Source organism: Pseudoliparis swirei, chromosome 6 (genome assembly GCF_029220125.1).
Source record: "Pseudoliparis swirei isolate HS2019 ecotype Mariana Trench chromosome 6, NWPU_hadal_v1, whole genome shotgun sequence".
NCBI lineage: Eukaryota > Metazoa > Chordata > Actinopteri > Perciformes > Liparidae > Pseudoliparis > Pseudoliparis swirei.
In genome coordinates, this window is record NC_079393.1 from 27,664,980 (window position 1) to 27,687,227 (window position 22,248).

A 22,248-nucleotide genomic window follows, 5' to 3' on the forward strand; every position below is an offset into this window, starting at 1 on the left:
AGCGGATCTGAGTAAAGCCCTTGTATCAAGTTGTAGAACAGGGCACTGTGGACCGAAGTATTAAATAGAAACACTGAGCTAGTATAACATCGACATCCGTAGATTCTTAAGAGCCCCCCCCCCTCTGGACACCCCCAATAAGGTGGGGTGGGGGCCGCCCACTGAATAGAGCAGAACAGAATAGAGAGCGGTGTGTCCGAGTCGGAGCTAAACTGCTTCAGTCCAGGTTAAGCGTGAGTAATCTGTGTTGGCTCACAGGCCCCCAATAGGCCCCCGGGGGCCCCCCCACTCCCCTCGCTTAATCTGCCCCTCGCTACCTGCCCCCCTGCCCCATCCAGGCTCTGCCTACCCTCTCACCTCCCCGCCACACCATTGTCTCCGTTTTATAAGCAAGAACACTTCTCAGGAGGTCGTTCTCTTCTCCGCCGACGGATGACGAGTCGTGCGTTCGTCTCCGAATCTCCGATGTCGTTGGCGAGCGTTCTAGCGTGAAACCGATCGATCGATCGGCAACGATCGCGTCGGGCTCGTCGAGGAAGGTCCGACCTGAGGCTGAAGTCTGGCGACGTGGAAACTGTAATGGTGATATGTCATCGAGGGTCCTTTGCCCCCCCCCCCCCCCACACTCATGATATGTGTATGACACTAAAAATGCTCTCTTGACAGTGAGATCCCAGCGTCACTCCGACTCAGAGTGTTCTTCTCATCCTCTTACAGCGTATTTATAATCATTTCATATCCACTAAAGTCAAACATTTGAACTCAAGAAAAAACTAAAACTGAGGAACTCAGAAAGAGTATTCCTCAGAGCGGGAGAGAAAACTATTCACATCAGATTTAGGAAATAAATCACGAGAATATTCCCTCACTTCATTTGGTGCTCTAGTAAGAATGTGTGTGTGTGTGTGTGTGTGTGTGTGTGTGAGTGTGTGTGTGAGTGAGTGTGTGTGTGGGCTCCTCAGGGCCCCTCATCCACCCTTCTATACAACCAGAGGAGTCGCCCCCTGGTGGAGATTATAGAGAATGCAGCTTTAACACATGCATCTTAGCCTTCTATACAACCAGAGGAGTCACCCCTGGTGGAGATTAGAGAGAATGCAGCTTTAACACATACAATATAGACTTCTATACAACCATTCGTTTCCCAAGCAAAATTAAACGTCAAGCGTTTACTTATTTAAACTTACATATGTAAGGTAAGAAATGTACTTCTTTGAGGCCAAACCGTTATGTGTTACTAAACCTAAACAAGTAATAGTGTCTTTGTGATTTTGATTTGTTTTGTTTCAATTCACAACGTTCAACGTGATCGAGAACGTTTATTAAACCCCTGATTGTTTAGCTTTCCATAGTTTGTACTCAATGTTTCCTCCAACGGGCTCAGCTGACTTTGTAAAGTGATCAACCTAACTATTTGTTCTCATTTTCCATTATTATCTGTTCCTGTTTTCGGGATTAAACTCTGTGTCACACCATATCGAGCACATCTACTTCTATCTCCATTCACTGAAGGAGAAAAAATATCATATTTATGCTTTCATTCTTTTTTTTAAAGCACTACGGGTGTGGCTCATTCCCAGCATAATGGATGGCGGGATATTTGTCTAAACAGCTATAATTAAACATTATATTTGAAAATAGAGCTTTAAAACATATGTTTAAGACAATAAAGAGGAATCCAAGCAGCAGGTGAAATTCTCCGAAGAGAACCGAGTATTTCAAAAGTGAATTATCACTTTGTTTTCCCCTCCTCTTCAATAAGATAAAGTCAAGCCATTACCAGTGACAAGATAATGATAATGATGATTGTGTGTGTGTGTGTGTGTGTGTGTGTCTAGCTTGGTGATGCCACTGGAGGGAACTGTTATGACATGCCTGTTGCTATAGGAACCCAAGGGAGGGGGTGTCTGACAAGAGCCATTCCTACTCTCTGAGGGAAACACACGCACACAAAATCACACACACACACCTACAGACAGTTGTTTACCAGTGTGTGTATATGTGTGTGTGTAGGTGTGTGTGTCAGTGTGTGTATTTGGCAGGCTGAAACATGGCGGAGCCTCTCGGGTTCTCTTTGTGTGTCAGTTTGGTCCCCAGGGCCTCGCAGGAAAACAACTGTAGTCACCAGCTAAATGATGACAAACACTGTCTGGGAGTGTGTGTGCATGTGCGTGTGTGTGTGTGTGTGTGCGATTGCTTTCTATTAGGTTAGCAAAAGACTTCTGCAGCTGGACTTGCCCGTCCTCCCATTAGTTATCACTGTTTGGCCCCGTGGGGCCAATTTTCTGAAGTTCTGACATCTCGATACTAATTTGATCTTGTGTGTAATACAATGACTTGAATGCATCGTTCTCGTCTCATGAAGGCCTCCGTACGGCCGGAAATGCTGGAAAGTACCGGTCCGATGCCACTTTATCATCGAAGCTAAACTGGAACAATAATAATGTGTCAGCTGATCGGTACGCTCATTGTTTGTCACCTGTAGGCCATTAGCTTAGCCGCGGTGAGCGCTAACAGTAGCCATCTTTGTTGTTTACGTTTATGTGATGGCTTCGGGGGAGTGGCTTCGGAAGGAGGTATCGAAAACTTGGCGACTTTCTCACGAGATTTTGCTACTTTTGGGGCTACAAGCTGCTTTTATTGGAAAGTAGTTTTACAGTTAGAATGTTAAATGTATGAATTACAATAATACCATTTGTAAAAATATATCACTTTAGTTTTACAGTTATTTCTATTTCTACTGTACTCCTACTAGTTACTCAGCGTTACACTCCCAGGCTTTAAACCACCAACACCTACCCAAAACCTATGGCAAGTTAATGTAGAATTACAATAATACAATATATAAAAATATATAACACTTTTGAGGTAATTCTGTCTACATTAACTATACCTTTACTTTGATTTACTTTTAAAATCCTTTCACTGCCGTTTCTTTCTATTAACAAAAATGTATTATTATTATTATTATTATTATTATTAATATTATTCTTATGTTATTTCTACATCATGGCACTAGTACTCTTTTTTCTGAAGTAAAGAAAGTATCTATATCCAATTCCATTCACCTTACTTTTGGAAAGGAGACAAATTAAACAAACACTTTATCTAAAAATAAGAGTTTTTTTTAGTTTGGGCTCAAATAAAAGTTCAAATGTTAAATGTATGAATTACAATAATAAAATATTTATAAAAATACATAATATTTCGTAGCTTATTCTGTTTACGTTGACTATACATTTACTTTGATTTACCTAAAATTAAACAAACACTATGTACCTTTTAATATGTTATAAAAATTAAATGAATACTCTCTAAAAAATAAGTGTTTTTTTGTAGTTTGGGGATCAAATAAATGTTTAAATATTAAATGTATGAATCACAATAATACAATATTTAAAAATATATATACTTTTGAGCTAATTCTGTCTACATTAACTACACATTTACTTTGATTTTCTTAAAATCAAACAAATACTATCTATCTTTTCATACGTTATAGAATTAAACGATTACTATCTAAACATTTTTTTTTGTTGGTAGTTTGGGGTTCAAATAAATGTTTAAATATTATATGTATGAATCACAATAATACAATATATAAAAATATATAACACTGTTGAGGTAATTCTGTCTACATTAACTTTACATTTACTTTGATTTACCTAAAAAATCCTTTCGCTGATGATGCTGCCGTTTCTCTCTATTAGTACAATTGTTTTATTATTATTCTTTTATTCCTACAGCATCGCACTATTACTCTTTTTCTGATATAAATAAAAGTATAACAATTTCCATGGAGTGGTCAAATTCCAATCAACTCAGTTTTTGAAAGGAGGCAGAAATCTCAGAGACAAATTAAACAAACACTACATCTAAAAACAAGTGTTATTTTTGTAGTTTTGGTGACTTATACCTTCTAATATGTTCCACTATTATTCCACTCCATAATATTCCCACTTGCTACCTGTGGTCCAATGTGTGCCTCACAGACCCCTCTGATTCCCGGGGCTGGCGAGACCAGGAACCGGCCTCAGTAATTATCAACCAATCACTGGAGGTCACCGGGTGACACCGGCCCTGTGTGTGACGGCTTCATTGAGACACTTGCTCCAAGCCTTTTGTCGTAGGTCAGTCTTTTAAGTATCCAGGGTGGGCTGGACGTCTTCATCACCTCTCTGTATCTAGCCGTCTATTGTCCCGGGGTCTTGTATTTAGTGAAAGCCTCTTACAGGACCCCCCCCCCTCACTTCAGCCGGTTCAGGTTGGTCACAATCGGCCCGGCGGTTGCGTCGGGCTCTCCGGGCTCTCTCCGGTTGTTTATTGTGTGGCCTCCATACAGCCAAAGCCTCTTACGCTGCCAAAGAGCGCCAGCACCTCTGGGTGAGCCGCCTCTCTTCATCAGTAAAGCCTCTTATTGGAGCTCCTCTTCAGCGGCTACTCAAGACTAGCCGGTAATTGATGCTTCGACTCTCGACGAGCTGCTCATTTGACGACGAGGTTGTTCCTCCTTCTCCGCCTGGTTGTGACGGTATGGCCGGCCTTCGCTTCTGAAGCCGAACAAGAGATTTAACGTGGTGTGTTTCCTTCACGGAAAGTTACAATTATTACTCCGTTTATTTCATTCATCGTTGCATTTTAATGGAGAAGCCAACTGACTCACGACACTGGTGAGGAAGGCCGGATCCACAGGACCGGGCCGCGCTATGCCCCGCCTACTGCCGCGGAGCAGGAGAACATTCCAGACACAGGAGAACATTCAAGAAACAGGAGAACATTCCAGATACAGGAGAACATTCCAGACACAGGAGAACATTCCTGACACAGGAGAACATTCCAGAAACAGGAGAGCATTCCAGACACAGGAGAACATTCCTGACACAGGAGAACATTCCAGACACAGGAGAACATTCCAGATACAGGAGAACATTCCAGATACAGGAGAACATTCCTGAAGAACGTTCCAGATACAGGAGAACATTCCAGATACAGGAGAACATTCCAGAAACAGGAGAACATTCCAGAAACAGGAGAACATTCCAGATACAGGAGAACATTCCTGAAGAATGTTCCAGAAACAGAAGAACATTCCAGACACAGGAGAACATTCTTGATACAGGAGAACATTCCAGACACAGGAGAACATTCCAGATACAGGAGAACATTCCAGAAACAGGAGAACATTCCTGATATAGGAGAACATTCCAGAAACAGGAGAACATTCCAGACACAGGAGAACATTCCAGATACAGGAGAACATTCCAGAAACAGGAGAACATTCCAGATACAGGAGAACATTCCAGACACAGGAGAACATTCAAGAAACAGGAGAACATTCAAGAAACAGGAGAACATTCCTGATACAGGAGATCATTCCAGACACAGGAGAACATTCCTGATACAGGAGAACATTCCAGACACAGGAGAACATTCCTGATGTCCCCCTTAGGATGAATAAAGTGTATTTATTATTAAGTTTTTAATATAAACTCAAGCAGAAGGACTATCATTCTACTCTTCATCCGCCTGGATGTCCACAGTCTTCAGGTATGATTCAGTGCTTGTGTTATTGTTTGGGAAGGATGAGGTCCATGAATTCATAATAAAGCATACGCAGTGTCTTATGACATGGGACGTGAATCTGGGCTTATGTAACTCCACCTCTGAGCCTTCAGCACACCCGCATATCAGAATAGAGTTTCCTCGTGTTCGTCACATTCCTGACTTAACGTCTGTATTATGCAACACTTTCAACAGGGTGACATGTCATTTGTCCAATAAATCAAAACAAACATGAATCAAAGGGTTTGTGAAAGCATTGTCCAAACAAGCAAACAAACAAAAGAACAAAGGCCCTCCTAATGCTGGCCTACCCAGGTGCATGCTGGTCCAGTACCTGCCTACTCCTACTTATAACCACAGGTGCCCACAGCGTTAACCAATTAGCGAACAAATGAATTATCAAAAGACTAAATATATCCAAACAACAACAACAACAATGAATTAAACTAAACAAAAAACGATCACAATAAAAAGCTATTCTAAAATATAAAAACAACCTAAATAGCAAACAACCTGAATGATTAAATAATACTATTTGTCAAAAAATAACTAAATACTAATAACAAATAAATAGCTCCAACTGTTTTTTTTTGTCTAAGATGAAGTAATTTTAATGGAACGGATATAAAATGGTTTTTTTTAAAATGTATTACGAATGTTCATATAGAGCTAAATGATGCCCGGCCTGGAGATTCATGAGGAAAGTTTATCACATTATATCAAATATCTAACACGTCGTCCCAAAACCGGGATTTGGTGTTTTCTATTCTTTATTGCACCTCCTCTCCCTCTAAATAAATCCCCTCCATTTTGTTTATGAAGTCCCCATCACAGTAATGACACCTTTAGTGTAATTGTGACACATCTGTATGTGTGTGTGTGTGTGTGTGTGTGAGTGTGTGCGTGTCTTGTTCTTGCTACATCACGAGGACCAACACTGTTGGATGGTCCTCACTTCTTTAACGGGGAGTCTGAGACGTTCAATAGGATGGCCTTAAGGTTCAGATATGAAGGAGGTTTAGGTTTGGGTAAGGGTCTAGCATTTAGTCAAGAGGTTACGGTCAATGTAAGGGGCTCGGGAACGCATTATAGAGTCCTCACAAAAGTGTGTGTGTGTGTGTGTGTGTCTATCTGGGTGAGATAGTGAATTGTCGCATTAAAGTCGCTGCGTCCTTGTTTCCCTCTTTCTGTACTTCATTTAACCCAGGAAGTGTTGACCTTTACATGTGAGTAAGTAAGTTAGAAATTAAGTTAGTTGGTAAGTCAGTAAGTAAGTAAGTAAGCATGTAAGTAAGTAATTAAGTTAGTTAGTAAGTAAGTTAGTTAGTAAGTAAGTTATTAAGTAAGTAAGTCAGTTATTAAGTAAGTAAGTTAGGAAGTAAGTACGTAAGTAAGTCAGTTATTAAGTAAGTCAGTTATTAAGTAAGTTATTAAGTAAGTAAGTCAGTTAGTAAGAATGTAAGTCAGTTAGGAAGTAAGTAAGTTATGAAGTAAGTATGTTAGTATTTAATTAATTAAGTAACTAAGTAAGTAAGTATGTAAGTAAGTAAGTAAGTCGGTTATTAAGTAAATAAGTTATTTAGTAAGTACTGTATGTAAATTGGTAATTAATTAAGGATGTAAGAAAGTAAGTAAGTATGTAAGTAAGGTGTATTTATTTTGCACTTATCACAGACAAAGTGTCGTACACTTGTCAACTAAAACAATTTGTCAATAACAGAGTCCAAAACATCTCAACAGTTAAAACAGCAAAGTACAATACACTGTAAAAGATGGTGCAGTAAAATAAAGAGAAAGAGAAGATAAAAGGCCACAGAGTATTTAAATCAACCAAATGATGGCGATGGGGTTTAAATGATACGAAGGATCTGACTGTCCTCAGAGTCTCAGGCTGAGAGGTCATCTGGGCCCTGAGACCCGAGGGCGGAGAAAGTGCTGCTCTTGCATTTATGTCGACATTCATTCCATCAAACGTTGAGCGCCGGCCGTTGGCGATGCAACTGCCGTATGTTAAGAATATAAAAATACATACATAGTACCCCATGTCCCATCTATATTATCCAATCACGCTTGCTCTTAAAGATTATAAAGAGTCACGTTCTCCTTGAGAACTTTAGTCTGTTATCGAACGATGCTTTTAGCTGACCTCATCCAGGCCCGTGCTGCACGTTAAATATTGTGTTGTCTTCGGACTTTTTGTTGAACCACACTTGAATAAATCCACTTTGCTTTGATTTTTACTTTGCCGTCCCGTTCATCTTTTCCCAACCTTCGACACGTACGCCATTCCATTCACTGGTTTTTCAGATAAAAACATTGAAAATCTTCTGTAAACACACCACTCTGAGCAGGGTGTGCTGTGGGAGATCATTTAGTTCAGAGTGTTGACTCAGATGGTTAAAAAGCAAGCCACTCGTCCTTTAAGTGAGTCCCACCTGATCGTGACGAGCTTACTCAAAAGTGTTTATTCTTCCATTCAGAGCTCAGGAGAGGACAGTAAACACTGGCACCACATTATTTGGGGTAAATGTTGATCCAAGGCGACGTTAGCCATTCTTACGAGGTCCAACATATTCCAGTTAGCGGTGCTGACACCCATTCAGTTTGTTAAGTCGGCGTTAAGCTCCCGTCGTTATGAGTCAAGCTGAACTCTTGACTGAGCGTCCCCGACTGGAATTCTCTCCATTCTGTCACTCATTCATTCCACGGCGGAAAACAAACGGAGGCCGGTGCCCGGCGAGGGGCTCCAGGTAGAGAATCCGAGCTCCTGAATGGCCTTCAGAGACCGGCTCTGAGGACGCATTTAGATGTGCTGAGGCGTGCTAAGACGCCCGGGACGGAGTATTGAAGCGGCATTGAGAAGCACTGAGGTTGAATTGAGATGTTTTGAGCCATATTTAAATTCCCTGCCGAAGCCGAATTGGAGCTGTATTGAGATGTATCAGAGCACAGCTAATTGAAGCTGAGCAGCAGAGAATGTTGTGCTTTGTAGCCGGACGGGATTGTCCATGCTGCGGCAGCACGGCATTGTGGTCTAAAGGGATCCTCCATGCTATTGTGGCGTAAGGAGATTGTCCACAGTGGAAGGTAAGAAAAGGAGAGGGAAAAAGCCGTGAAGGGAAGGAGCACTCGAGCTGCCAGAGGTGATGTAAGTCCGCCGGGCCGTGCGTTGTCCGTCTGAGCTCCTCCGTCCCAATGGGAGAGCTCAGGGTCTCAGATTAAATGTGTCCAGTGTGTGGCCTCGCCGTGTGATGTGTGGCCCGAGCCAGCCCCTCCATTTAATACGTGGATCAGTTTGACCTCCGCATTTGATGTGCAGAGCAGCCTTACCCTTCTTTTGTTGCCGAAGAAAAAAGCCCCTAATACCGAGAGCAAAGAGCTTTACAAGGCCTCCGCTCAGGAGTTAGTGTGACACAGCAGAAACTCTGGCCGACGCTCACGCCGAATGGCCATTTGGTGATCACTCCATTAGGCGGTCGGACATTTCAATCAGTCCGGCCTTTGAAACCGTTGACGGCAGCACAACACACTGTCGACAACAACTCACCAGAACCTCTTTCTGGAGTTTAGGGATAGTCGTTTCACGACACAAGGCGCCAACAAGCTTTTTTCAGAGCTGTCTTCATTCCACTACCGTTGGGATCACGAGGCCTTTGAGCATCCACTCCTACGTGACTACAAAATAAACGAGGCAGAACACTGGTATAGTGCTAGGACGGAGGGCAGCTGTGGATCCAATCAGATCGACCAATAATCTGCTTCCTGGTGTACATCTGAATGGCATAGATGAGCTGTCTTTTTCCCACGATGTAAAAAAGTCTGCAGTCAAGTGAGCGAGAATTCTCAGTCGAGCCATTGGCAGACGGACAGACATACGCATCATGCATCATAACCTCCTGGTGAAGGTAAAAGAAGATAAGACGACGCCCTCTTACAGATGTTAAAATCAGAATGACTGTTAGTTGGGAAAGTACCTCAGAGTCAACGAGAACTCCAGAAAAAGGTTTAAGGAATAGCAGTTTAACGATACAATGAGTGAACAAGCTTTTTTCAGAGCTGTCTTCATCCGTCCTTAAAGCACTACTGATGGAATACATTCACTCATACGTGACTACAAAATACATGAGGCAGAAAGCAAGATTATCCGTGGACAGACACACACACATCACGCACACGCGCATCGATGCATAATATCCTGGCGAAGGTAAAAGAAGATGAGACGACACGCTGCTTACAGATGTTAATTTATATATATATATATACATATAATAATTCACTTTACTCACTTTACTATTCATTGGAGGGAATTATAACTACACGTGCGTTATTGTAAGGTTGTCCAATGTGTCTAAATACAGTCTCCTGAAATTGGGAATCTCGAGGCGCCTCACGATGTGATTATTAAACCTTTATCGATTCTTCTTGATGCATCATCAGTTTTCTGATAGATGATACATTTTTTTGTGCTATTTTTTTTAAATACTGCATATTTGTAATGATTTATAATAATGAAAAGACAGATGAATGTACTTTTATTAATTTAATATTAGATACAAAAAGAAGGAGTGTTATATTCCCAAAAAGAACCAACAGAAAAAATGTATAAATTGGACACATAGCAGCATCCTCGTAATAAAATCCCAGAATCCAGTATGTTCTGAATCATGTGACATAACAAGCAAGAATAAATAATATAGACTTCTCTTCATTGACACTGAGCATGTAGCTGGTGTACAAAAATACTGCTTTCTGAAAAATGCAGTGAAACCATACAGAGAGTGATGAAGTGCACGGTTACTCCACAGAATTATTACAGGCGTTTAAAATGTCTGAATATATAATCCATCTCGAGAAAATGTTTTTTTTAACTTTCTGGCTATGACTTGTTGACACGTCGTCATCATTGCTCATCTAAATAACCAATGCTGTTATGATTTTTGGAGCCTCTTAAAAAATAACCCTCAAATTGCAACTTTTAAATGTACAATTTGTGTTATGATTTTCTAGCAGTGTGGCATTTAATTTTTGCTTCTACAGCAAGCAAAATAAAGGTCATTCTTTATTCACTTAATTTGGCCACCGAGGAGGAAAAACATATTCGATTAACAAACGGAATAATTTAACACCAAGTCATCTTCTTTTCCTAAATGTTGCACTTTTTGTTGCCTTCGTATAATTTCAGTAAAAAAAATTTTTTTGGGACTTTAATTTTGAAAAGACACAACGACCTTCAGCTGAACCTGCCGCCCCCGAAGGTCGGGTAATTGAGGAGGCTGGCATTAGAGCGTATTGTTTTTACACGTGCATAAATATGGTGATGTGGAAGAAAGAAAATCATTGAAATCATGAGAATACTCCGCCTTGAATGGCATCAGCTCAGTGGAATGATTTTTATTTATTTCACGGTGAAGGGAGATTGAATGAGTGAATAATTGCTTTGATAGGATTCCTCCATTGAGGACATAATTCTCCATTGACAGGTGACAAGCAGCCATTGTGCTCTTGTATTTGGTTATCAGAGAGCTGCAGGACAGCCGCTCTCATCACAACAAGAGTTGTATTTATTACAGGCCTGTGTGTACAGTGGTCTCTGAGGAGATACCCCCCCCCCCCTCTGATTGAAATAAAGATGTCAAAGTGAACCAGACAATGAGCCGATGCCCATCTGCCTCCATCTCTGGCTGTCTGTCCGTCTGTCTGTGGACGGGCAGCAAGCCTCCGTGTCACAACACGCTGTCATTACCATGCTAATGTCTTTCATCGTTTTAATTAGAATGTAAATGATGATGATTTGTGTGAAGATATCAGCAGCTGAGTGGAGAGAACTGTGACAGCCAGCTGTTGGCTCTGACTGACTGACTGACTGGATTACTGACTGACTGACTGGATGACGACTGACTGACTGGTTGGCTGGCTGACGACTGACTGACTGACTGTCTCAGCTAGTCGGACTCACTAATGTCTCTGCGTCTGCGGTGTCTGAATGTAACATGACAGTAAGTCACTGGATAACAAGTGCCAATGGCGCACGTCGCTCCCATTCAGCGTCGCCCCACAGTCACACTCTGCCAGTCAGGTGGTTTCTGGTGGAAGCTACCTTAGCCTCCTCTCCTTAGCGTGGAGCTGGAGCAGTTTGTGATGAACAGGGTAGGTCAGGGCATCTGGACGGTCATCGGCGCCATAGCCCGCTGCCGTGTCTCCGCGGCGAAGCTGACCATCTGCGCCTCGTGCTGCTGGATCCTCGATCCTCTCAGACTGCTGCAGGAGGGGGTACTGGGTCCATGACTGGACAGATCGTGATGTCACGGGGCAATAACCAGGGCCTAACGACTCACGAGACAGAGGTAACACATAAGAATCCTTTACTGGAGTACCGGCAGAACTTGTCTTGCGTCGGAAAAATCTGACAGAGGACAAGTGCAAGTGAGGGTTCCAGAGTACTTGTCATGGTGGGGTTAGGGTGGACCCAAATCCACGACTCAGGAGACAGACAATTCAAATAAAGAGTCTTTACTGAGCGTCTTCAGGAACGGAACAGACAGAATAATCAAACTGTAGAACGCTCGAGGGCTCGGTCAGAAAACACAAGACAACCTGGCAGAGGACAAGTGAGGGAACCTAAGTAGATGGGGACTAATTAGGGAATGGGCAACAGGTGAGACGGGCATGAAGACCAGGTGAAGGTAATGAGGGACTAACGAGGGGGTGACCAGAGGCAGCTGAAGGGAGCTGGACTGACGAGATGGGAAGCAGGATCTGGAATGACGTGATAGTTAGTGAGACAGGATGAAAACAACTAATACAAGAAGGAAGGTGTGGAGATAAACTGTTACAGTACTGATGGACTAATGAGGGAACGGGCTGCCGATGAGACGGGCATGAGGACCAGGTGAATGAGGCACGAGATTTAGTAAAACAGGCAGGATGAAAACAACTAGTGAGAGAAGGAGGTCTGGAGCTGAACTGTGACACATTTAGTCGGGTGGAATTTTTTCCTTGAATACCAATTTATGTTGAGTTCAAATCCTACTCTGTCTCGCTCAAATATGAAGAAGAAGAAAGAAATGTACACTTTCATTGATCTCCATGTGTAAATTCCTCTCTGCATTGTGACCCATCCTTAGGTATTAAGGAGCAGTGGGCTGCAGTGAAGCACCTGGGGAGCAACTGGGGGTTCAGTGCCTTGCTCAAGGGCACTTTAACGTGAACGATGGGGAGAGTGGGGATCGAACCGGGTACCTTGTGGATACGGGACGACCGCTCTCCCCCATGAGCTACAACCGAACCCATCAATGCAGAAGTGAGCTGATAGAGAAGCTTTGGAACCCTTTCTCTCTGCATGGTGTGGTGCATCACCTTGCACACACACACACACACACACACACACGCACAATCATATTCCCGTTATGACCAGAGTAACCCGATGATCTCGCCACCAGTCTGGTGTCGGCGGTGGAAGGGAGGAAGCCATCATTGATCACTCTCCGAATGCTCCTTGATGATTAGACTTCCTATTATGCCGTTTCCTGCGGACAGTAATTGATAGGTGCCGACATGACGTGGATTGTGTGAGATGTAACGGAATGAAACTTTGCAGAGCGGAGCTGCAGGTCATCTGTCTTGGATGCCCTCTCTCTTTCTCTCCCTGACAGCCGTCAGCTCCTCTTTCTCTCTCTTCTCCTCCAGCCCTTTGTTAGGTAAATGAGGAGAGGTTGACCCCATTCTCATTTTGCAGCCACCCGCTGGCCGACGGAAGACAGGAAGAAATGACGGGCTGGATGAATGAAACAGAGGGATGGAGCCAGTGAATAGTCTTTTTCTTTCTTTCTATTCAACAGCGCCTCACTTCTGAATTTGCAGTGTATGAAATGTGTGTGTGTGTGTGTTTTAATAATATTGCTGTACTCTGAATCCCATTTGCCAATTGATCACAAGCCCACTGCAGACCGACCAGAACCTCACACAATGCCTGTCATTTTTAGGCATGATGGACTATGACTGAAAGTTGGCGCTAAATAAACTGAAAGAGCCAAATTCAAATATGTATTTGCATTTACATGTTGAACTTTAATCTCCTTTGTATGTTACGAGGACACGGTTGTTGTGTGTTGCTGTCAGAAACACACGAAGTGACGGACTGCCGTCACTCTGATGACACTTTGGAACAATTGATTTCCCAATGTCGCCGACTGGATTATGTTCAGAGGCAATATTCGTTTGAGTAAATAAGTCACGTTATTCGTCAAATGCATTTTATCAACCTCATTGGATTGTACATGAAAAATAACGTAAAGAAAGTTCAATCGAATAACGCCTCGCCGATATTTATTGTCGGTTTTCAAATTTAACTCGATGAATTATAAATGATAAATATATTGAAAAATGTTTCTCTTAAAATAATAATTAACTTATTTGTCTTGAAGCTTTAAATTCAGTTCATTCAGGTGTTGAGGTGATGTCACACAAAAAGGCCCACGATATATCATTCTCATTGTGGCAGCTAGGGGGCGGGGTCTCTAATTGGCCTCGGCTGCTGGCTGATTGGTAATCAGCCAGCTGCTCTGGCAGGTAGAGAGGAGGAGTGGGCGGGGCATCAGCAGCGCCATGGCATAGTTGGGCCCACACGCTACCTCGCATCCAGACCTCCATCATCCATCAGATGGAGGTAGAGAGGAGGAGTGGGCGGGGCATCAGCAGGGCCATGACATCAGACCCAGCCAGGTCCAATGGACCCTATGAGACGTGAAGTCACAAGGACTCTGGAGAGAAAGCAGTCAGTAATGTGCAAAAGAGAGATACATATTCATCCATAAGGAGAGAGGAGAGGAGAGAGGTGCTCAGTGTATCCTAAGCGTCCATAAGGAGAGAGGAGAGGAGAGAGGAGCTCAGTGTATCCTAAGCGTCCATAAGGAGAGAGGAGAGAGGAGCTCAGTGTATCCTAAGCGTCCATAAGGAGAGAGGAGAGGAGAGGAGCTCAGTGTATCCTAAACGTCCATAAGGAGAGAGGAGAGGAGAGAGGAGCTCAGTGTATCCTAAGCATCCATAAGGAGAGGAGAGGAGAGAGGAGCTCAGTGTATCCTAAGCGTCCATAAGGAGAGAGGAGAGGAGAGGAGCTCAGTGTATCCTAAACGTCCATAAGGAGAGAGGAGAGGAGAGAGGAGCTCAGTGTATCCTAAGCGTCCATAAGGAGAGAGGAGAGGAGAGAGGTGCTCAGTGTATCCTAAGTCCATAAGGAGAGAGGAGAGAGGTGCTCAGTGTATCCTAAGTGTCCATAAGGAGAGAGGAAAGGAGAGAGGAGCTCAGTGTATCCTAAACGTCCATAAGGAGAGAGGAGAGAGAGGTGCTCAGTGTATCCTAAGCGTCCATAAGGAGAGAGGAGAGGAGAGAGGAGCTCAGTGTATCCTAAGCGTCCATAAGGAGAGAGGAGAGGAGAGAGGAGCTCAGTGTATCCTAAACGTCCATAAGGAGAGAGGAGAGGAGAGGAGCTCAGTGTATCCTAAGTGTCCATAAGGAGAGAGGAGAGAGGAGCTCAGTGTATCCTAAGCGTCCATAAGGAGAGAGGAGAGGAGAGAGGAGCTCAGTGTATCCTAAGCGTCCATAAGGAGAGAGAGAGGAGAGGAGCTCAGTGTATCCTAAGCGTCCATAAGGAGAGAGGAGAGGAGAGAGTAGCTCAGTGTATCCTAGGCGTCCATAAGGAGAGAGGAGAGGAGAGAGGAGCTCAGTGTATCCTAAGCGTCCATAAGGAGAGAGGAGAGAGGAGCTCAGTGTATCCTCTCGTCCCCCTCAGCCTCTCAGCCTCTAGCAGCATCTCTAGGTCTGGACCAGGTGAAGCTGGTTCAGGTCTCACTATCAGACCATCAAGAGGAAAGTCTTCAGTCTCCATGAGGGGGCGGAGTCTGTCTCCAGGACTGAAGGTAAAGCTGGTTCCATAAAGAGGAGGAGCTTGATAACTAAAGGCTCTGGCTCCATCCTACTTTTTAAGACTCTAGCAACCACAAGCAGCCCCGCATTCAGTGAGCGCAGCTCTCTAGTGGGGCAATATGGTACTACAAGCTCCTTAAGATATGATGGAGCATCAACAATCAAGGCTTTGTAGTAGAGGAGAAGAATTTTAAATGTGATTCTTGATTTTACGAGAAGCCAGTGCAGAGCAGCTAATACAGGAGTCATGTGATCAGTGGCTTTACATTTCAAACGCCGATGCTCTAGGTACCTGGCTAGTGTCCAGCATGTCAGCTGGTTACATTTATAGTATATTTTTCACTTATTTTTCATGTTTACTGCAGAAAAGAAGGACTTGAATATGATTTAAGCAACACAACTAGGTGTTAAGGCTTCTGAAAAGCTTGTGGTTTGGGTTAAACTAAGTATGTTTGTCACATAACTGACATTATTACTGAAGTATGTATGTTTTGTAACAAAACTATCGTAAAATAAGTCATCTTGGTATTAGACGGAACACTTAGAGCGTTGTCCTTGGTTTAAGTCCAGTGTTAGGGTATTTGACATTCACCCATACACACACACTTTCACACTCCTCATACCTCGTGGGGTTCAATAGCTTGCTCAAGGGTACGTCTGGCCTGGAGGAGACTGGGAATCGAACCGCAGTTCTTCCATTGAGTGGGTCTCCTGACCCGTTCTGTGATCGTGTGTGTTCATTCGTAAGGTGTTCCCTCGCGAGCCTCCAGACAGCTTCGGTGCGTCTTGTCACAGATTCACAAGGAAGGTTCAACAAATTAAAAAATAACAATGCTATGAATAAATCCGTCACGATTACATTCACTGTAATAAGTCATATAATTGAAATAACTTTATTGTGGAAACCCTCCCAGATCACTGGAGAAGACAAATACTTTACACTTTAAAATCTGAAACAGATTTACATCCCAGGCACGTTCTAATTTTCACTTGTTATGAATTAGCAGAGTGTTCGCTCCGCCTCCAGCCTTGAATAGTTTCTGTAGAGTGTATGGATATAAGAGCTTTGGAATTAAAACAAACTGAGATCATTTTATAAATTCAAAATCAGAGTCCATGCCTGTTTACCAGATTACATCCAGATCTTTTTTTTTTTACAATACCAAACACATATCACCAGAATGCACATTCTGAAATTCTATACACATTCCAGGCCGGAGCTCCTCCCTTCAGTCAACGTCTTTTTGTTTTAGTTTTTTTGTGTTGCTACAAATACACCAATGTGATATAAATTAGGAACATAAAGCGGAGGTAATATGTCTTCCCACAGAATTTTCCAAATGGACACGGAGCAGTTTATTCCTGTTTGGAGTTTAGCGTGAACGAAGGATGGGCGCCTTCCTGAGCGCCCTGAGTGCAGCTCGGGCTGGAGCTCTTCGTCCTGTGTCCTCAACAACCGAACTGTGAATGGCAGCTGGGGAATACGTGGCGACCGATCTCCCCGAGAAACGTGGATCCGGTCGTACAGTCGCTTGAACTTGCACCGGCTTTGTAGGTTTTTTTTAATTCCTTCATTTGGAAGAGTACTTCTGTCCTGCTTGTCTCCAGAATTTGGTTTGAAAATGTTCTCGCAAACATCAATGAGAGTAATTCCTTCATGTTCTGCTTGAGGTCCTTCTTCACATTCGAGCTGTAGAGTCGGGTAGGTCATGCTCTGATGTCCAGACAGTCTTGTTGCAGCAGTCACCCAACCATTGCCGAGGGGAAATGACATCACTGCAGGCGTGGCCAGTACTGTGACATGTCCGCTTCATTTCCTGGAACTTGGACCGGAACTGAGACACCAGGGGAAATCAGACCTGGTGAAAGGAGAACAAAGAAGAGCTTTAGAGTTGAGAGCCGTGACACAACACAGTTTAAAGGTTTGTTTTCTCCCAATGCAAAGCAAGTTGCACGGTTGGAAATTAAGTGCAGATGTAAGTCTTTCTAAACCTATTTCTGAATCTGACTTTGGTCAGAAATATCTGGAGGACAGCTCGGCAATGTCCAAGCCCACATGAATGTGTTGAAGATATGAGATCCTGAAGACCCCAAACATGCTGAAGATGATGGATGAAGGTTTGGGAAACGTGTTTCAAAGATTTGTATTTCAAGATCCATTTACTTATATATACTTCCCCCACATGACCATGTGTATTTATATCAGCTACTCTCCACATGTTACATCCTGTGTCTTATCCTCTTGATGGTCTGATAGTGAGACCTGAACCAGGTTCACCTGGTCCAGACCTAGAGATGCTGCTAGAGGCTGAGAGGCTGAGGGGGACGTTAGGATACACTGAGCTCCTCTCTCCTCTCCTCTCTCCTTATGGACGTTTAGGATACACTGAGCTCCTCTCTCCTCTCTCCTTATGGACGCTTAGGATACACTGAGCTCCTCTCTCCTCTCCTCTCTCCTTATGGACGCTTAGGATACACTGAGCACCTCTCTCCTCTCCTCTCTCCTTATGGACGCTTAGGATACACTGAGCTCCTCTCTCCTCTCCTCTCTCCTTATGGACGCTTAGGATACACTGAGCTCCTCTCTCTCTCCTCTCTCCTTATGGACGCTTAGGATACACTGAGCTCCTCTCTCCTCTCCTCTCTCCTTATGGACGCTTAGGATACACTGAGCTCCCCTCTCCTCTCCTCTCTCCTTATGGACGATTAGGATACACTGAGCTCCTCTCCTCTCCTCTCTACTTATGGATGCTTAGGATACACTGAGCCCCTCTCTCCTTATGGATGCTTAGGATACACTGAGCTCCTCTCTCTCTCTCCTTATGGACGCTTAGGATACACTGAGCTCCTCTCTCCTCTCTCCTTATGGACGCTTAGGATACACTGAGCTCCTCTCTCCTCTCTCCTTATGGATGCTTAGGAGACACTGAGCTCCTCTCTCCTCTCTCCTTATGGACGCTTAGGATACACTGAGCTCCTCTCTCCTCTCTCCTTATGGACGCTTAGGATACACTGAGCTCCTCTCTCCTCTCCTCTCTCCTTATGGACGCTTAGGATACACTGAGCTCCTCTCTCCTCTCCTCTCTCCTTATGGACGCTTAGGATACACTGAGCTCCTCTCTCCTCTCCTCTCTCCTTATGGACGCTTAGGATACACTGAGCTCCTCTCTCCTCCTCTCTCCTTATGGACGCTTAGGATACACTGAGCTCCTCTCTCCTCTCCTCTCTCCTTATGGACGCTTAGGATACACTGAGCTCCTCTCTCCTCTCCTCTCTCCTTATGGATGCTTAGGATACACTGAGCTCCTCTCTCCTCTCTCCTTATGGACGCTTAGGATACACTGAGCACCTCTCTCCTCTCCTCTCCTTATGGACGCTTAGGATACACCCCTCTCCTCTCCTCTCTCCTTAAGGACGCTTAGGATACACTGAGCTCCTCTCTCCTCTCCTCTCTCCTTATGGATGCTTAGGATACACTGAGCTCCTCTCTCCTCTCCTCTCTCCTTATGGACGCTTAGGATACACTGAGCTCCTCTCTCCTCCTCTCTCCTTATGGACGCTTAGGATACACTGAGCACCTCTCTCCTCTCCTCTCTCCTAATGGACGCTTAGGATACACTGAGCACCTCTCTCCTCCTCTCTCCTCTCCTCTCTCCTCTCCTCTATCCTTATGGACGCTTAGGATACACTGAGCACCTCTCTCCTCTCCTCTCTCCTTATGGACGCTTAGGATACACTGAGCACCTCTCTCCTCCTCTCTCCTTATGGACGCTTAGGATACACTGAGCTCCTCTCTCCTCTCCTCTCTCTCCTTATGGATGAGTTTACATCTCTCCATCACACATTATTAACTCTGCTTCCTCTCTGGAGTCCTTGTGACTTCACGTCTCATAGGGTCCATTGGACCTGGCTGGGTCTCCTGCCATGGCCCTGCTGATGCGCCCCTCCCCCACCTTTCTGGATCATGGTCCATGCCTTCTACAAACTATTGATACACTGTGGCATGTGTTTGTATAACTCTTTAACTCTGTTCATCTGGTCACATGACATCTATTCTTCTGTCCATCCTGGAGAGGGATCCTCCTCTGTTGCTCTCCTTAAGGTTTCTTCCGTTTTTTCCCCATGAACGTGTTTTTCTCTATTTCTTGGCAGTTTTTCCTGATCTGATGTGAGGTCAAAGGTCAGAGATGTCGTATGTGTACAGATTGTAAAGCCTTCTGAGGCAAATTCCTAATTTGTAATATGGGGCTATATAAAATAAACTGACTTGAATTGAATCCTAGAATTCAAGGTAACAGGGTGGAGTCACTGAGTCACTGTACAGTAGGTGAATGTTCAGAATCATCAACTGTTCAGAGTTTAACCTTTAATAACCTTTACTGTTCTTAATGATTCTCCGCATTTTTAAATAGTTTCAAGCTGGATAGCTTTTAAGATTTGTTACAATTCCAAACATTATTCATCAGATCATCATTCTTTCATTCTGAAGTAATCAAACCCAACATGTTTTAATGCGTATATCATTGATCATCATCAGTATTCATGTCTCAATCCTACAACAGCTGTCAGTTTGTGTTTTCCTACCTGTTGACGACGTTGCAGAGGACGTCATCGATTGGCTGTTGATGTGTGGCTGCATGTGTGGAGGAGTGTATGTTTCATAACTTCTTCCATTTACAGCGGGGCTGGTGGGCAGCATGCAGGAATAAGAGGCCTGGCTGGATGCCTGGAAACATCAATGAATATTATATACCTTTTTCCCCCAAAACAAAGGTCAATGAGTCAAATCAGGTTGAAGAGGCATTTCGATTCAACTTAGATTAACAAGTTATTCAATTGACAACTACTTGTTCACTGCTAGCAAACATGTCCACAAAGATGTTTTAAGGAAGTGTTGAAACCATCCTGAAACACATGAAGAAGATATCTCTACGTCTTGGGAACTAATCTTACTTGCATAGGCAGGCTGGCAGCCATACTGAAGCTTGGCATGGCTGGTAGGCTGTAGCTGTTGGACAGAACTGGATCGGACCTTCCCAACATGGATCCTGATGAGAAGGACACTAGAGGGAGATAAGGAAGGGAAAATGATGAGAACAGTATCGGAGGCAATATCACTAAACATTCAAGATGGTACAATACGTCCATGACATTGGTGGACGCAGGGAAGATGGTTGGTCTATGAAATAGTCAAAACTCTACCAACTGAGGGTAAGTAGCAGACCCCATTCATTGGAGGGTCATTGGTTTGATGTCCACGGATGGTAACGCCCTCTGAGGCTAATTTGTACTTGGTGATTTTGGGCTACACGAAATATATCCAATCAATTCTTGATACGGCCAAAAGGTTATGGCGTTGTGTGAGGTCACGATGACCTTTGATGGAGGTCTGGACCGTGGTCCATGCCTACTACCAACTATTCATACACTCTGTCATATTCATTGCATGTGTTGATGTAACTCTGTAACTTGGTTCATCTGGTCACATGACATCTACTGTTCTGTCCATCCTGGAGAGGGATCCTCCTCTGTTGCTCTCCTCAAGGGTTCGTCCCCTTTTTCCCCGTAATAGGGTTGTTTGGGAGTTGTTCCTGATCCGATGTGAGGTCAAAGGTCAGGGATGTCTATGTGTACAGATTGTAAAGCCCTCTGAGGCAAACATTTTATTTTTGAGAATGGGCTATACAAAATAAACTGAATTAATTTGAATTGAACACAATCTAATCACTTCATCCTTGAATCTAGGAGGATTTTTGTACTAAATGTAAAACTTTGCTCAAGGCAGTTTGCGAGAATGGACGGTCAATCAACCCAATAGCATGTAACATCTGGCCACAGGGACCACAGTTGCAATTTAGCCTTAGCTAACGTTGACACATTTACCCCTGGGTTGATTAATGGGTCAATCCCTGTACAAATAAATGAATGAAATGAAAAAAAGCATCATAAAGGCATGCACAATTAACTTTTAGTACAATGACAAATGAAACATTATCCATTTGTTCTTATCCTCATAATGAGGTGCCAGTCCAATAGGACGTGGACTCCGAGTCCACGTCCTCGTCAGTACCTGGTGTGGTGGGTTGCGGTATTGGCTGGTAAACACTGGTGTTGAAGCTGCTGCTGATGGGAATGTGGTTGGAGGAGTTGGACACTTGACGCCGTTGGTTTCTGAGCTTCTCCTCTCTTCTCCACTTTGCTCGTCGGTTGGAAAACCAAACCTGCACTTTCCAGAAGAGAAGACATTGTCATGACGTTGAAGGAGAGGTTTGCATGTGTGCCCAAGTCTGGTAAAACCATACATCCATATGATTCATTAATGCTATTTAATGAAACTGTATTACAACACAGAACACACACACACACACACACCTACAGTGAGGATATATCACACAGCCTACCTGTATTCTTGCCTCTGGGAGGTCTATTTTGTTGGCAAGGCGTTCTCTGGCAAACACGTCCGGATAGTGAGTCCTTTCAAATTCTGGGACAAAAGCGCTTTGTGTCATTCCGTGATAACTTGAGTTGTGCCATTTGTAATTGTTTTACATCAGCAGAGTACATTTTACAGCAACACAATAACAATGACGTTCCACAGAAGTTTCAATGGATCACTTCTCATATGCAGCACTGCCAGAGATGTTCTGTCAATAAAAGTAAGTAAAGTGTATATTCAACTTATGACTTCATCCTTCAAATGTTGCTACAGATTGGGGATCTATTTTACATGATACAACTACAACGTGAAGTAAAAATTAGACATAT

The 22,248-nt window shown here is 43.6% G+C and overlaps 1 protein-coding gene across 1 annotated transcript in view; it reads right to left on the minus strand.

The window, feature by feature from the left end:
• Nucleotides 1-16,373: 16,373 nt before the first annotated feature.
• Nucleotides 16,374-22,248, minus strand: part of LOC130194829 (paired box protein Pax-6-like) — a 28,353-nt gene continuing 22,478 nt past the window's right edge. Inside the window, exons 7-11 of the mRNA XM_056416018.1 lie at nucleotides 21,885-21,967; nucleotides 21,554-21,704; nucleotides 20,437-20,546; nucleotides 20,068-20,209; nucleotides 16,374-17,342 (exon numbers count right to left, since the gene is read on the minus strand). Of these exons, the coding sequence (XP_056271993.1) occupies nucleotides 17,257-17,342; nucleotides 20,068-20,209; nucleotides 20,437-20,546; nucleotides 21,554-21,704; nucleotides 21,885-21,967 (572 nt within the window). The 3' untranslated portion in view covers nucleotides 16,374-17,256. The remainder of the gene's footprint in view (nucleotides 17,343-20,067; nucleotides 20,210-20,436; nucleotides 20,547-21,553; nucleotides 21,705-21,884; nucleotides 21,968-22,248) is intronic.